The 13888-nt window shown below is 38.2% G+C and overlaps 1 protein-coding gene across 1 annotated transcript in view; it reads right to left on the reverse strand.

Moving 5' to 3' along the window:
- Positions 1 to 13888, reverse strand: part of HSPA4 (heat shock protein family A (Hsp70) member 4) — a 42644-nt gene that overhangs the window by 11879 nt on the left and 16877 nt on the right. The window contains exons 5-11 of the mRNA XM_060008852.1: positions 10660 to 10759; positions 9879 to 10012; positions 6952 to 7196; positions 2939 to 3015; positions 1297 to 1448; positions 698 to 804; positions 140 to 273 (exon numbers count right to left, since the gene is read on the reverse strand). Coding sequence (XP_059864835.1) covers positions 140 to 273; positions 698 to 804; positions 1297 to 1448; positions 2939 to 3015; positions 6952 to 7196; positions 9879 to 10012; positions 10660 to 10759 — 949 coding nt within the window. The remainder of the gene's footprint in view (positions 1 to 139; positions 274 to 697; positions 805 to 1296; positions 1449 to 2938; positions 3016 to 6951; positions 7197 to 9878; positions 10013 to 10659; positions 10760 to 13888) is intronic.

Raw genomic sequence — 13888 nt, forward strand, 5'->3', positions numbered from 1 at the left:
TACGACTGCAAGTGGTTTTTTTGTGCGTGTGATCTAAAATACCTAAATTTCAGCATACTCTACTTGCTTTGCTATTCCAGTTCTCCCAAGCACACATAATTTTTTTTTCTTTTTTTTTAATTCCCAATTCTTTACTTACCTATAGCAGGATCTGGATAGGGCAAATCCTGAGGAGCGCTATAATAGGCCTCAAGAGTGAAAGGTTCCTTTCTATAAAATGTGAGTACTTTAGAGAAAGGAGCAGCATGATTTTTTGAAAAGACTTCACAGTCACTGAACAGAGAGAGGAAAAAGACAAAAACACAAATTTAGGACATTGCTAACACTTTTTACCCATGTATTCTAGATTTGTAATCACTGTATAGCTCTAGTTACTCTTCTCAACTGGCACTGTTTGCAGATTATAGGAGTTCCTAAGAAAAAAAATATGTATGTGTGTGTGTGTGTGTGTGTGTGTCTAGTGTCAGTTTTAAACATATATATATACTTCAATCAGCACATAAAAGGCACCAATTATTTCAGCAGGATCAAATAAAAGAAGCTAGTAAGGACACAAACTTATTTGTGTGATGAATGACTAAATAATCACTTTGCTTCATGCACTACGGCAAAATATTACAGATGTGTATAACTTGAAATGGAGAGTATTTTCTAAGACTTAACACTTAAGTAAAAAATGATTAAAAAACATTATTACCTTGACCCTTCTTCAGCTGGAGAATTCCATCTCAGAGATACTGGATATGGTACTACATCAGTGATAGAAAATTCTCTGACTTTGAAAGCAGGCGATAAGATTGCACACTAGAATAATAATTTTTAAAAATTCCATTTGGCAAGTAGACATACGAACTAATTATTACAATACCTATAAAGAATGACTTCAGAAGACATCTACTTACATTAATAACTTAATAGTACCTAAATAAGTGGTTTTATAAATGTCTATCATTTGTCAAACCACCCATATAATCTAGCTATTCCTCATTACTTTTCCATTAACCTCAACCTTTATTTAACTGATGTATAACACTACTTCATGCAACAAATACGTCAAATTCTAGTGGTATTTCAGGCTTACGTATGTTTCTAGTAACTTATTTCATCTTGTTACATGTTATATAGTACAAACAATTCCATTTATGAACACAACTTCTGATACCAATTTTAAAACAGAAGTTTTAGAATCTTAGACCTTAAGTCACTGAGCTGATCTCAGACTAGCTGGATACATAAAACCACTGCTGTATTTACAATGACCTATAAATGGCTACCTGTGAAAGAAAGCAAGCTCACCTGCAATGCACAGCCTCTAGTAACAGCTTCATCGGCATTTAGTGTTGTACTAAGTTCTTTACCAAAAAATTTGCTGATTTTCTCTTTCACTGCAGGGATTCGTGTTGCACCACCAACTATCTCCACTGCATAAATATCTTCTTTCTTTAACTCTATTTAAAAACAATTAGAATAGACATTTATATTAAAAGAATCTTTTAATTAGTATTTTACAGTGAAATAAAAAGAGCAATATAACATCTTATCACAACAAAATAATTCACAAATGTATAACAAAGCCCCACCACCCCTAATCCCCTCCACAATAACACGTGAGCGCGCACACACAGACAGGTGCACGCTCAAAATAATGAGGGCAGAGTGGCACGACAATATTGGGACTTAAGAGGTGAGAGTCAGGAATACCTAATGTCCTACAGTACACAAATCCTACAATCTTGGAAACAGCCTCACACAAATAAATGTTAAAACATCAATAATTGAGCTGGCCATAAGGAAAATAAAAGGGCCTCAAAATATTGGGACTATCCCTGACATGGCATGCAAAAAAAAAAAGTATGCAGATGCACATCTAGTCACTCCAGCACTCCAGCCAGAGTATAAGCATAGGCCAGATTATAACACAGGTACAATCTCCTCATATCAGAAGGAGAGAAGGTACACACCAAGGCTCTGCTGTCACTCATAAAACACCTCTTAATACCACCTGGTTGGGAACTCCCTGGTGGCGCAGTAGTTAAGAATCCGCCTGCCAATGCAGGGGACACGGGTTCAATCCCTGGTCCAGGAAGATCCCACATGCCGCAACTAAGCCCGTGCACCACAACTGCTAAAGCCTGCGCACCTAGAGCCCATACTCTGCAATAAGAGAAGCCACCACAATGAGAAGCCCACTCACTGCAACTAAAGAGTAGCCCCCACTAGCCGCAACTAGAGAATGCCCACGCGCAGCAACAAAGACCCAACGCAGCCAAAAATTAAAATTAAAAAAAAAAAACAAAACCCACCTGATTTCCTGGTCACATTTTGTGCAACAAACACTGACAATTTGTTGAGAAGGGCTATTTAAAGAAATGGGCTGACCCAGTATGGAAAGAACATGCCCATCTGTGATAATCATTCTGATTTAAGAGCTGAGCCTGTGTCAAGATTAGAGTACATCTCAACACCATGAAATAGCAACCAACACAAGAGTGGACTCTAGGAAAAGGTTTGTCAAAGGTTTGCAGAACATTAGTAATGCATTCCTAAATCAAACTTCCACCTTTTAGCCCAAGATAAAATTAAAGCATCCTGTTAAGTATGTGATTATCATATCCTCCCTTTACTTATTTTTCAACAAAAGATTCACTGACAAAAAAAACCTACAAGACTACCACAGCAACACTGCTAAAGACAATTTTTACCACCATGAAATACCTGAGACTTTAAATCCATCTTTGAATCTGAATTACATTTCCTGGGAAAACTATCAGATTTCCCTAGACACTACTGGAGGTCCTCCAGGGGGACGATATTGATAAAAAGAAGTTTCATATTGCACTGAAGTAGTTCATACAATGAAAATTTGTAAAACTGGAGAAAAAAAAAGTAATTAACATTTTCCAAAGAGTCCAAGATGAACAGTCACAATAATACTTACTGGCCTGTTCCAAAATACTGCGGAGTGGTGGCTCCACTCTAGCTAAGAGATCATCACACATCTCCAGAAATTTGCCTCTATGGAAAAGAACAATAATAGGTTAAATCACATTCCACTTTTATGTAAAATAAATCTCTATAATCAAAAAGACAGATAACAAGTACTGGCAAGGATGGAGAGAAACTGGATCTCACACACATTCCTGGTGGGAATGTAAAATTGGTGTAGCCACTTTGCAAGAGTTTGGCAATTGCTCAGCATGTTATATATAGTGCTCCCATATGACCCAGCAATTCCACTCTAGGTATCTATCCAAGACAATTGAAAACACATGACCACACAAAATTTGCACATGAATGTTCATATCAGCATTATTCACAGGCAAAATAGTGTGAAAAACCCTATTATCCATCAAGTGTATTCAGCAAAAAGGAACAAAAACAATAAAAGTGACTGATACATGCTGGAACATGGATGAACTTTGAAAACAATATGCTAAGTGAAATAAGCCTATCACAAAGAACACGTTATATATAACTGACCCCATTTATATGCAATGTTCAGAACTGCCAACTCCAAAGAGACGGAAAGTAGATTAACCACTGCCTAGGGCTTGGGGGAGGAAGAACAGATGGGGAAAGACAGCTAATGGGTACAGATATTTTTTTCTCTTTAATTAATACACTTTATTTTTTAAGACTGGTTTTAGGTTTACAGAGAAATAAACAAAATGTACAGAGAATTCCCATACACCTCTTACCCCCACACCCAGTTCCCCTGTTAACATCTTGCATTAGTAAGATACATTTCTAACAAATGATGAGCCAATATTGATACATCATAGTATAAATTAGGGTTCTACATGACTTGACAAATGGTGTAAGTATTCACCATTACAGCATCATACTGAATAGTTTCACTACCCTAAAAATCCTCTGTACTCTACCTATTCATCCCTCCCTTCCACTGAACCCTGGCTAACCACTGATCTTTTTACTGTCTCCATAGTTTTGCCTTTTCTAGAAGGTCATATAGTTGTCATATAGAATGTCACATAGTTCTAAAATGTCATATAGTTGGAATCATACAGCCTCTTCAGGTTGACTTCTTTTGCTTAGAAATATACATTTAAGGTTCCTCCACGTCTCTTCACAGAATGATAGCTCATTTAGAGTTTCTTTATGAGGTGATGAAAATATTCTTAAATTGGGTTGTGGTAATGGCTGCACACTTCCATGAATATATTAAAACCCAGTGAATTATATACTTTAAATGCGTGACTTTTATGAATTACATCTCAAAAAAAAAAAGAAAAATAGTGGAGGTATAGAATGCACCCACCAGAATGGCAAAAATTCAAGATCACTAATACCAATATTTGGTGAGGATGTGTAGCAACTGAAACAGTTTAAAATGACGGTTTGGTGGTCCAGTGTTTGAGACTCCACGCTCCCAATGCATGGGGCCCAGGTTCAATCCCTGGTGGGGAAACTAGATCCCACATACCGCAACTAAGACCTGGAGCAGGATGCATGAATGAATGAATGAATGAATGATTATTTTTTTAAAACTCTTAGCTTTGTCTAAATAAATAAATAAATTGATGGGTAGATGGAAGGATGGATAGATGAACAGATCAATAGGTATGTGGAAAAAACAAGTACAGTTAATATTATCAGTAGACCCTAAGTGGCAGGATAAGGATGTTCACTGTAAAATTCTTTCAGTTTTGCTGCATATTTGAAAATGTCCAAAATAAAAACATGAAAAGCAAAGGTACAGAGAGCATTCTAGAAAGATGGCAGCAGCAGCAGTAGAGGTTGTTCCTTTTTTTAAAGTTTTATTGAAATTTAATTCACATACCATAGAATTGACACATTTAAAGTGTACAATTCAATGGCTTTTACTATATTCAGAATTGTGCAAACATCACCACTATCAATTTTAAAACCTTTTCATCACCCTAAAAAAGAGTATTTTCATCACCATTAACATTATTCTCCCAACTCCCCCACCAACCCAACAGCCCTAAGCAACCACTCATTCTGGACATTTCATATAAACAGAATTAGACAAAATGTAGTCCAGTTTAACTTATTTCTTTCATCTAGCATAAACTTTTCAAGGTTCATCCATGCTACAGTACGCATCTCTACAACATTTTTTTAATTGCCAAATAATATTCCATTGTATGGACATATCACATTTTGTTTATTTTATCAGTTGATGGGCATTTGGGTCATTTCCATTTTGGGGGTATTATAAGTAGTGCTGCTAAGAACATTTATATATAAATTTTTGTGTAAATGTGCTTTCATTTCTCTTGGGTATGGAGTGGAACTGCTGAATCATATGATAACTCTATATTTTACTCATTTTTATGTGAAATAAGTATTTGAGCTTTTATTTTTTTAATGAATTTATTTATTTTTTTTTATTTTTGGCTGCATTGGGTCTTCGTTGTTGCACACAGGCTTTCTCTAGTTGCAGGGAGCAGGCGGCTACCCTTTCGTTGCGGTGCGTGGGCTTCTCATTGCAGTGGCTTCTCTTGTTGCGGAGCATGGGCTCTAGGCACACAGCCTTCAGTAGCTGTGGCATGAGGGGTCAGTTATGGCTCACAGGCTCTAGGGCGCAGGCTCAGTAGTTGTGGTGCATGGGCTTAGCTGCTCCACGGCATGTGAGATTTTCCCGGACCAGGGCTCGAACCCTTGTCCCCTGCATTGGCAGGCGGATTCTTAACCACTGCATCACCAGGGAAGTCCCTTCTGAGCTTTTAGAAGAGAAGTGTGCACTGCCACTAGAGATGCACTGGACACGTTGAAAATAGCTTGGTGATTCCTCAAAAAGCTAAACATATGATTACCACATGACCCAGCAATTCCCCTCCTAGTTATACACCCAAAAGAACTGAAAACAAGATACTCAAACAACCTGTTCATGAATGTTCATAGAAACACTCGTCACAATAGCTAAAAGGTGGAAACCCAAATGTCCATCAACTGATGAATGGAAAAATAAAATGTGATATACCCACACAAATGTAGTATTATTTGCCATAAAAAGCAATGAGGTACTAATACATGAATCTAGGAAACATTAAGTTAAAGAAGCCAGACACAAAAGAAGCCAAACACATACTGTATGATTCCCCCTAACACATCATAGATACACAAAAAGTTGCTGTTTAATAATAATGAAAACCATCACTTTCAAGTAGAAGAGAGAGGTGACTACAAATCTGGTTACTAGGCACAGTAATCTAATTGTGGCAGATTAAAAGCAATTCTGACTCCATCACAATTTTCTGAAGATGGCTCAGGCCACCCTTCTCCAAACAAGCCATCAGTCTTGCCTGAATTCTACCAGTAGAGTTCACATACTAAAGAACATCCAAGCAACCTAACCAGATAACAGAAGCATTCTGGGTATTTCTGAGGATAGCCCTGAAATGTCAGTTACTCAGAATTCTTGTAGTATTATACAAAAAGACCCGTTGTCCTCAAGTGATACTGAACTACTCAAAACCACCAATTTCTGAATCAATGACTAAAGCAAATTGTTTAATCCTGCACTAAAGCACTTTGCCCTGAATTTATGAAAACTGGTAACTCACGTGTAATACATGCACATGTAAAGGAACTGCCAATTTCCTGGAAATAGTCTACATTATTAGACTAACCAAACCCAGCCTTCACATCAAAGGCAATATCTGGACGTCCCTGGCGGTCCAGTGGTTAAGACTCTGCGCTTCCAATGCAGGGGGTGCGGGTTCGAACCCAAGTCAGGGAACTAAGATCCCATGTGCCATGCAGCACAGCCAAACATAAAAATAAATAAATAAATACTTTTTTTTTTAAATAAAATAAAGGCAAGATCCTGAATGGCCTCTGATTTTTACCTATAGAACTGAAGTTATATAACATCCATATAATTTCAACAATTAGCTAATTAAGGCTAATATAAGTAGAGAAACATCACAGTTCAGTTTACCACCAAAATATTAATATGATTACCTATTCATAGTTCCAGATACATCAACATCATTCATAAAACATTCGATGCTCAAAGGAAGATCTGAAGCATTTGCACTCATCAATTTCTTGAGTTTCTCACACTCCTGAGACAGTCGTAATAATGCACGGATTTTGGACTTTATGTCTAGCTTGTATTTCTTCCCAAATTCCTCACAGAAGTGATTTACTAGCACCTCATCAAATTTTCTGCCTCCCAGTGTTGTGTCAAATGCAGTGGCCAGAACCTTTGAAAAAAATATGATAATTAATTCAAAAACTAACCAATTTAAAATTTTATCATGGTATATATTTAACTGGTAAACTGTAATAAAAAGGCGAGAAGGGACATTAAGGTTGAAACAAGGCAATGCGCATGTGTCATTTAATCATGGTTACAACCACTATGGAAAGAGACATTGCAATCCCCAATTTACAGATGATACAAAGACCTAGATAGATCAGATAGGTCACAGGTCACAAAGTTATTAAGTGGTAGAAATAGAATTCAAAACCCAACCTCAATTCCAAAACCTATGCCTTCTCCACTACACCAATCTGACTCCAAGCAACAATTATAATTCAAGGCCCAATACACTAACATGTCATGTACAGTTCTAGTTTTATTGCTACCACAAAACTGTGAATAATACCAAAGGCTTATTTAGTTCTACGCAATTTACTACCAGAAAATATGCTAAAGTCCGAAGTCACAGCTATCTGTTTCTATTCAACATAGAAGACTAATTAGGTTAGGTTATCCTTTTCCAAATCTCTGGCAGATTAGAAGCAAACTAGATCTAATCAGATCCAATAATAGAAGACTGGCTAAATAAGTGATGACCCACACCCTTAAAACAATCTCTTCAAAGAATGTTAAATGTCCTCAGGAAGTTTTTCTTAATAAGTGAACTCATAGGAGAGGAAAAAAAAAAAAAAAGACAAGACACAGTTCTGTGTAATTCCAATTTTGTTTTCATAAAAGACTAGAATGAAATACACCAAACTGTAGTAAGATCATGAATGTCTTTTCTTTATACATAAATGTTCCAAAATTTGATTTTATAATAAGTATTTTGATAATTAAGTTTTAATTATAATTGGAAAACTGACAAGTAACAGCTGATAATGAAGCAGAAACTAATACACATCACTTTGACTCAAAGACAAGACTAAATTATGGCCAGTATCTTCTGTCGAAAAAGGTGAGAGGGTTTCCCTGGTGGCGCAGTGGTTAAGAATCCACCTGCCAATGCAGGGAGCAACAATGCCAATGTTGCTGCCACACGCTGCGGAGCAACTAAGCCCACATGCCGCGCAACTACTGAAGCCCGTGCACCTAGAGCCCTGGCTCCATAACAAAAGAAGCCACCACAATGAGAAGCCCGGGCACTGCAACGAACAGTAGGCCCCGCTCACCGCAACCAGAGAAAAGCCCGCGCATAGCAACGAAGACCCAATGCAGCCAAAAATAAATAAATAAAATTAAAAATAAATAATTAAAGTTAAAAAATGAGAGTACAAAATGGAATTTAGAAATAATCCTATTATGGATAAAAGTAAAGCTTAAAAAGTGAGAATAACACTTGGTCCATCATTCATATCTGTAAAAATCGTGAACCTCTTATTTCCCAACCATCCCAATGATTTGTACTAAAAAAAAAAAAACATAAACCATAGAAACAAATCAGAATATAAAGCAGAGGCAAGCCCAGTTTTCAAAGAAGCAGGATTGTAACAGAAACTCAAAATGCCCTCCAAACCTAACAAGTACTTATTTTGGGATAGGTAGTCCACTCGACCAACTCCTAAATTGGAAGCAGAATTAGACTTGGCACTAAGAACCTTGATACAGAACCCAAATAATTAAATACTCAAAATATCCTTGGCTCTTAAGCAAATTCTAGATAAAATCACCAAGCCAGAGAACTGATTTTATATCCCACTGAGGAACTAGCATATACCACCAAATTTGACTGTGACTCACAGACATAGAAAACAAACTTATGGTTACCAAAGGGGAAGGGCGGGGGGATAAATTAGGAGGATGGGATTAACACTACTATAAATAAAATAGATAACCAACAAGGACCTACTGCATAGCACAGGGAACTATACTCAATATTTTGTAAAAACCTATAAGGGAAAAAGAATCTGAAAAAGAATATATATGTATAACTGAATCACTGTGCTACATACCTGAAACTAACACACTGTAAATCAACTATACTTCAATTTTAAAAAATAAATTTAAAAAAAACCCTCACTGAACACCTAAAATCTATACCTTTTACTCTATATAAATTTGACCTTAATGAAGAGACTAATACAGGAAATGTGTACACATATTTTTTAAAAATTTTTTCAACTGTGACTATGATCACCCTCTGGTCCCTCTCTGCCATTAACACTGTTAGACTTCTCTGTGTACAAAACTGCTTTCTCCAGAGCTCTAATGTCTCCAGACATGTAGAATATCACTCCTAGTCTGGTTTCTTTCGGCCACCCAAGTTCTAGTCACTCCATCCTGTTCCCAGACCACTCAAAACCTTAAGAGAATACGTTTATCATCTCCTCAATCCTCAGTGTAAGATATATGAAGGGACTACATGTTAAAGATTCCTCCTAGTAAGCTTGCAAGGCAAGCATTATTTTCCCCACATTATAGGTAAGAAAAATAGGCTCAGGACTCTAAGAGTTTCTTCCTCAAGGTCTATGCTCTTTGCTTCATACCATGTCAACTCTTGATAAATTATTTTGGGCTTACAACTTCCACCCAACCCCTACCTACCTAATTCCAGGTTCAGATGGCTCATACCAAGTTTCCACTAGTGAAACAAAATTCTTTAACCAATTATTTTAAGTTGTCTCTCATAAATTCCTAATTAACATACACTTGTAATACAGTCTTCTGGAAAAAATATACTTACTTTAAGTTTTCCTCTATTAAACGCACATACAGAAACTTGATAAGAAGAATGCCCCATGTCTACAAAAACTACATTTCTTGGTTTCTCTTCTAAGGCAGGAAGATCTTGTTTATAGATTCCATATGCAAGAGCAACTACACAATAAGAAAAAAATTCAACATGTTATCATTTAAGTACTAAACTTAAAATTCATTTAAGTAGGAAAAAACAGACTCTGTATACAGATCCATGAAAGACTCAAAATCTTTATAAGCTCTGCATGATTTATTCATGAAGAACACTAACTTCAAATAGTTACATGCCGACATTCACTTAGGCTTCCTTACGTTTCCAATTCCAACAACTTTGACAATTTTTCCCAAAACCACTTCCTCCACTTCTCCAAACATTTCTTCCCATGCTTCTACCATCCTTGTGCCATCTCAACATTCCCATATATTCTACCCCGAGATGTTGCTTTATACCCCACCCCTGTAACTCCACCAATCCACAAGCTGGAGAAAAACCCAATATTTAAACCAAAGCAATACTCCAAACACACAATAAATGCGTTCCTTCCCAAACAAGCATGCAATTAAATACCAAAGTAAGTGCTATGAGGATACAGAAAAAGCACTTCTCAGGTGAACTCTTCACAGAATGTGACAGAGTATCCAAAAATACTATGACACACAGGTGGTAAGTGCTCCAAGCAAAACAGGGAACAAGAAACCCTAGGGTTTTAAGATTTCACAACCTTCAAGATGGAGTAAGTCAAGAATTTCAGTTAATAATCTCTTACCTGCAGTAGTTTCATTCATTAATCGAAGGCAATTGAGACCAGCAATCTGTGTTGCATCCATCACTGACCGTCTTTCTGCATCAGTATAGAAACAAGGAACCTATAAAAAAATTTGAAAGTTTACTGTATTATGGAGATCCCTCATTTAAAATATACCTGTCAAACAACAGTAAAATCCAGAAACGTCCTCAAATACTTACAGCAATTTATTCTGTATATGACCAAGGAAGTATTTCAAACCAGTAGGAGAAAGCTGGACTATTCAGTGGTCTTGGGACAAATGGACAGCCATACAGAAAAAATAATAAAGTTGTATCCTTACTATACACCTAATACCAAAATATATTTCAAATCAAAATTTTAAATGTTTTTTAAAAATCATGAGTACCATAATAAAAGGGAATCTTTACCGTCAAAGAAAAGATGGAATTTTCTAAATATAACACAAAACCCAAAAGAACCGGCAGGTCAAGGCGGGAGTCCGCCGGTGGCCAGTGCTGGGTCCCAAGCCGGGGCCGGGAGATCAGTGGCACACCTGGGCCAAGGGCTGCAGCGGGCAGGGCTGCTCGCTGCCTCTCGCTCGCCTGGCAGCAACAACGGCAGACATCAGTGAGGCCCGTGGGGACTGGAGGCGCAGCCCGGTGGGTGGGACGTACAGCTGTCCCTGGCTCGCTCAACCTGCGTGATGCTTTTCTCGCCAACAGTGGCTGGGTTTCACTACCTTCAAGATCTTCGTGCACCTGGCTGGCCCTGTTGGTGTTCTCTGTGCTACTGACCCTGCGTGTGGACAGCCTGGCTCCAAGCCTCTCCTGGTGAAACGTGTCTGTGCCCTTCTTCGCCGCTAACAGGCTCAGCACCTACTTCCCCACTATCATCTCCGTGCATCTCTTCCAGGACGGAGAGAGAGAAGCAGCTGGCCATGCTCAGCCTTTTCTGGGTCCTTAGAGTTCTTAGCCTCAAGTTCATTTTCAAGATGTTATTATGCCAGAAGCTGGTGGAGCAGACTCGAGAGCTCTCCTTTGACCTGATCAAGTCTCTGGTCTTCATTCTCCTGAAGCTGCTCTTGACCTGCACCTGCTGGGTCAACCAGCCTTGCAGAGGATAAGCTATTGACAGAATGCCCAAGCTGAAGTCCCTCTTCAACCACACCACTGAAGAAGTCTGGGTCTGAAAGCCACCTGTGCCCTGCTGAGTACCCACTTTTCTCTGTACTGATCATGTCTGAAATAGTTGCCTCAGCAGGGCTACAAAGAGCAGCCTTGATCCTTAAAATGTATTCCCTCTTGGACTTCCCTGGTGGTCCAGTGGTTAAGACTCCGCCCTTCCACTGCAGGGGGCACAGGTTCGATCCCTGGTCGGGGAAGTTCCACATGCCACATGGTATGGCAAAAAAAAAAGTATTCCCCTTTATTTCATGCTTTGAATAACTAATCCTAAAATGAGATCCTGATAAGAGTCCCAGGCCAGACAGTCCTGAACTCCTCTGACAGTTGTAAACTGCATATAAGTAAAATGTTCTGATGAGCTCTGAATATTTTCATGGATCCTGGGAAAGTACCCATTGTGCAAAGGCTGCCAAGCTGGACTTGGGGTTTCCCCTGGGTAGCAGCACTGACCTGGAAGCGCACTGCTCCAGCCCCCAAGACAAGACTTCCTTAGATGCTTGAGCTCTAAAAAGTGTAAACCAGCTTGTGAATCCTCCCCTGTGCCACTGGGGAAAATGGACCTTTCTTCATTCCAGCCCAGGCAGACAAGAGTATGTTGAATAAGCATAATTGGGACTCTCTCTGGAGACTTGAAAAGAACTTGCTTTCAAGGCGCAGCTTGGGTTCCTATCCCAGCAGATGGCAGTGCCACGACTTTTCCACCACCCTGTGGCCAGCACTGTTAGCACACTGAGACAGATTTAGGCATCCCTAAGGGATCAGAGGGAGGGCAGGTGCTCTGATGCTCATAGGCACTGAGACCTACAAACACTAAGTTTACAAATGGTCTCAGCCCACCGAACTAAGGTCTTTGGTTTGATGTCAGGTGCCAAATGAGAACATCTGCTGAGATAAAAATAAGAGAATGTTTTGCTGGGGAAGAAAAGAAAAGAAAAAGGCGGGGAGGGGGGTTGATACATTTGACTCATTAAAAAATTCTAATGACCAAATGGGGAAAAATATTTGCTACTCACATCATAAAACAGCAAAGAGTTAAACTCTCTAATATTCGAAGAACTACAAATCAAAATAAAGACCATACACTCAAAATAAAATGAGGAAAGGATAGGAACATTTCACAAAAAGCAAAATACAAAATGGTTCATAAATTTTAAAATGTTCTAGCTTACCTAAAGAGTAAATATCAGCATTAAAATCACACACACTTTGCTATGATTATTTATCTATCAGAATTATTTAATATACCAATAAGCTGTGCTGGTGAGGCTGTGGTCAAACAAGCCCTCTCAGGCATCTGATATAAGTGTAAATCAGCACAAATTCTCTAAAGGGCAATTAAACAACAGCTGTTGAAGTTTAAAATACACATATCCTTTGTCCCAGCAACTGCACTTCTAGGAATTTAGCCTATAACCTACAAACTTATCACATAAGAGCAAAATGATACTTGTTAAAGTTTACTCATTGTAGTATTCTTTGCAATTAAAAAAAAAATCTGGAAGCAACCTGGATGTCCAACAAAAAGAGACTAGTTAAACAGATTATGGTACACATAAACTGCGACACTGCTCCACTAAAAGGAACGAAGCACCTCTTTACTGCTATGGAACATATATAAGGTAAATTGTCCAAAATATACTAAAAGAAAAATGAAAGTAAAAAAGGGCCTATACATATTTGCCTGGGTACATAAAAACCTCTGGAAAGATCTGTAACAGGGTGGTAAAACTGGTAACCTCTAGGAAGGAAAATCTACTTTACTAGGTAACAGATGTGCTAAAGCTTCCCATATACCCTTTTACACATTTCATTTGACTTGAACACGAGGGCTACTATTACCTTCCCCCAAAAATAAAGCTTATATTTTAACAATAATCAGTTTATAAATAAAGCAAAATCCACCCAGGCCTTATTTACATAGCAATCAGATATACCATAGTACCAAAATCTAGAGCAATGACTGTGCAGAGAAGACTGTGCAGAAAAGAGTTCACAGAAGCCAGAGACCACTATCCTTAGGCCCGATGGCAAGGTTGGCCCTTTTCTGCATCTAGGAATCTGAA

Source organism: Delphinus delphis, chromosome 3, assembly GCF_949987515.2.
Source record: "Delphinus delphis chromosome 3, mDelDel1.2, whole genome shotgun sequence".
Lineage (NCBI taxonomy): Eukaryota > Metazoa > Chordata > Mammalia > Artiodactyla > Delphinidae > Delphinus > Delphinus delphis.